Here is a 3,643-nt window from a genome sequence, read left to right on the forward strand (position 1 = left end):
TACAATAGCAGACTATAAACCAGCTATAAACACATTTCGAGAAGATAAAGAAGAAGAGAGAATAGCAGCGGGCTATATATTTGTAGTCAGTTGTAGCATGGACTCTAAGATGTATGTGTGTATGACAGATGGGACCAAATATCAATTATGTACTATATATTTATAGGTATTTATGAATTGACTATTAAGTTGATTATAGATGGTTTGGAGTCATTAGTTAGCTATACTAACTGTAGTAGCCATGTTGGACAGTTTGAACTGTGACGGCTACGGTACAACTTAGAGCAAATTTAATAGTATAGCCAACCACTAGCTCCAAATTATTTATAGCCAATGTAATAGCCAATTTATACAATAGTTGCTTACTATACTATTAATAGTTGGTCCCACCTATCATACACACATTACGTCTTGGAGTCCGTGCTGCAGCTTGCTACAGATCTATAACCCGTTACTCTTCTCTCTTTATTTATCTCTTTAAAATATGTTTATAGCTAACTTACCTGATGGTTGCTACAGCTGGCCCCAACCCAAACAGTGAGCAATCACCTTTTTGCAATTACGTATAGCTGGTTAATGTTGGCCAAAGGACTAACGCCCAATATTCGCTGGCAATATTTTTGAATCCACTACTTTAATTACTCACCATGCTTTGTATTTTAATAATTGAAAACTGATGTAAGTTATGAGTTGCACCCTTAAAATATTTCTTCCTTAGTTTATCGTGAACAATTTAAGGGTCAATTTGTTTTGATGACTTAATAAAATTTTGACAGTGCTAAAAGTTACCTAAACTTTGGCTAAATGCGCAAGTTTCTACTCATGCGTTGGCAAGAATTAGCACATTCAGTCGACGCATTTCAGTGTGTTTCAGCAAGTTGCCCATTCCTATTCTGCCTGACGCATCGTGTCTTGTACAGTTGCATTGGATATGCATAGTGCCTCACCTTGTACATTCACGTTCCGCCCAACTACCCCTTGTTTGAACCTTGTTGTATTCGTATCCGTATCATCGGGGTGAAGAAAGACAGCCCATCAAGCAGTAACCCAAAATCCTCAAAAAAAAAAAATCATCCATCCTCTCCTTATTTTTTGTCTGGGAAGAGACAAACTCGTACAGTAGTACTCTGAAACGGTGGCACCAGGCAGAAATCAGAGGGGAAAAACGATGCGTCGCCCCCCTCACAACACACACATCACCAGTCACCACACACATGGCTGTACGGCAGGCTGTCCATCCCAACGGGCCTTGCCAGCGCGCACGCCTCGTGCCACCCGCCTCCTGCCAAAAAACAATCTGGTTGCCCCCGTTTCGGCCGGAGCTGGACGCGCACGCAGAAAAATCGCAAAAATCTCGCCTTAAAGGCCTAAAACCCCCGCAAAGCCAAGCCCCCCGTGCCTGAGCCGTCCGATCAGATCGTCGCCCCGGCACCGCACCGCGCGGCACGCCCACGCACGCACGCTCCGCCCAAAAATCCTACGCTCTCATCCTCCCTATATCACGGCGCCCCCCTAAATCGCACGCCGCCTCCTGTTCATTTTCCCCTCTTCCCCCGCTCCGCTCTCGTCTCCGCTCTGCTCTGGTCTGCTCTGCTGCGAGGGTGGGTGTTGCTTGTACCGGGCGGGGATGGAGGCGGCGACGATGGCGTGGACGGCGGCGGGGGTGGGGATGGCGCTGGTGTACTGGTTCGTGTGGGTGATGGGAGCGGCGGAGGTGAAGGGGAAGCGGGCGGTGGATCTCAAGATGGGATCCATCACGAACGACAAGGTGAAGGACAAGTACACGCAGTACTGGTCGTTCTTCCGCCGCCCCAAGGAGACGGCGACCACCGAGGCCTCCGCCGAGAAGGTGCCGGCCTTCGTCGACACCTTCTACAACCTCGTCACCGACATCTACGAGTGGGGTTGGGGTCAGTCGTTCCACTTCTCCCCTTCCCTCCCCGGCCGCTCCCACCGCGAGGCCACGCGCGTCCACGAGGAGCGCGTCGCCGACCTCCTCCAGGCCAAGCCGGGACACCGCCTCCTCGACGTCGGCTGCGGCGTCGGCGGGCCCATGCGCGCCATCGCCGCCCACTCCGGCTCCAACGTCGTCGGCATCACCATCAACGAGTACCAGGTGAACCGCGCCCGCGCGCACAACCGCAAGGCCGGCCTCGACTCCCGCTGCGAGGTCGTCTGCGGTAACTTCCTCTCCATGCCGTTCTCCGACGCCTCCTTCGACGGCGCCTACTCCATCGAGGCCACCTGCCACGCGCCCAGGCTGCAGGACGTCTACGGCGAGGTCTTCCGCGTGCTCAAGCCGGGCGGCCTCTACGTCTCCTACGAGTGGGTCACCACCTCCCTCTACCGCGCCGACAACCCGGAGCACGTCGAGGCCATCCACGGCATCGAGCGCGGCGACGCGCTCCCGGGTCTCCGCCGCCAGGACGAGATCGCGTCCATCGCCAAGGAGGTCGGATTCGAGGTGCTCAAGGAGCTCGACCTCGCCCTCCCGCCCGCTCTCCCATGGTGGACTCGCCTCAAGATGGGGCGCATCGCATACTGGCGCAACTCCCTCGTCGTCCGCGTGCTCACCATGCTCCGGATTGCACCCAAGGGCGTCTGCGAGGTGCACGAGATGCTCTACGAGACCGCGCAGCACCTCACCCGCGGCGGCGAGACCGGCATCTTCACGCCGATGCACATGGTGCTCCTCCGCAAGCCCGTCGAGAGCAAATAGTGCAACAAAGTCATCGACGACAACAACAACACCTACCTTCATTCACTCACCAGCGGAAGAAACAGAGGGAAAACAACAAAAAAAATCTCGCAGATCAGCAGCTGAGGTAAGAAGAGCAGACTACCTACCTGGTGAGGAGGAGAGGTTGAAGAAGAGAGTGCCTTAAAATTAAGTTAAATTTGATCGTTTAGAGGAGAAATAAGGATGATGTTTATTGTTACTCTTTCTTGTTCGTAGCTAATTTTGCTTTCAATTTTTTTGGTGGAGGATTTTGGGTTGGAAAGACAAGGTCGGGATCTCTTTTAAAGTTTGTTTTTCTTTTCTTTTCCCTCTTGATCGGTGGATCGATCTACTATCAGTATCAGTAATCAGCCATGCCATGTTTTGTCGAGCTCACAACATTGGAATCTCCCGCTAGGGAATCAATTTTCAACTGTAATTTGCCCCGCTTTCTGCGGTGAGATTTGCAGGTGCGCAATATGTAATTCACCATTTTCATTGCTCATCGCTCCAGTGCAAGAAAAAGGTTGGAAACGACAAACATTCTGACCCACCCTTTCTCGTTTATACTACAGTAGACTACCTTCATTTTTTTTTACCTAGCCATGACACCGGTTAAGACGACCACTAATCAGTTCAGTAGAGGTAGATTAGTCACTAGTATTTGGCTGCATTCCATTACTTTAACCGCGTACTTACCTTTTCATTCTTCAAAAGTAAAGGGTATAGTACAAAGTGGCAAAGCATAGTATAGGAGATAAACATGTCTGGCATTGAGATCGGATCTGGAATTTTTTAACTGAGCCCGATCGATTCAGTGAAAAGAAAAGGAGAAATGAGTCAGGTCAGGCGATGGGACAAGCCGGGCGGGCACGTGAGTGCATCACGGAGTCCGAGCCGAGCCACCATTTCTTTGCATCTCCT

General features: G+C 51.1%; 1 protein-coding gene across 1 annotated transcript; it reads left to right on the forward strand.

Moving 5' to 3' along the window:
• The first annotated feature begins 1,400 nt into the window (after positions 1 to 1,400).
• Positions 1,401 to 3,270, forward strand: LOC4331540 (24-methylenesterol C-methyltransferase 2-like). Its single transcript, NM_001402037.1, has one exon. The coding sequence runs from the start codon at positions 1,628 to 1,630 to the stop codon at positions 2,717 to 2,719; it is 1,092 nt and encodes a 363-aa protein (NP_001388966.1). The 5' UTR covers positions 1,401 to 1,627; the 3' UTR covers positions 2,720 to 3,270.
• Positions 3,271 to 3,643: the final 373 nt, after the last annotated feature.

Source organism: Oryza sativa, chromosome 3 (genome assembly GCF_034140825.1).
Source record: "Oryza sativa Japonica Group chromosome 3, ASM3414082v1".
NCBI lineage: Eukaryota > Viridiplantae > Streptophyta > Magnoliopsida > Poales > Poaceae > Oryza > Oryza sativa.

Bases quoted from the DNA above. Each gene is read 5' to 3' on its own strand.
- LOC4331540 (NM_001402037.1), top strand. From the start codon at position 1,628: ATGGAGGCGGCGACGATGGCGTGGACGGCGGCGGGGGTGGGGATGGCG.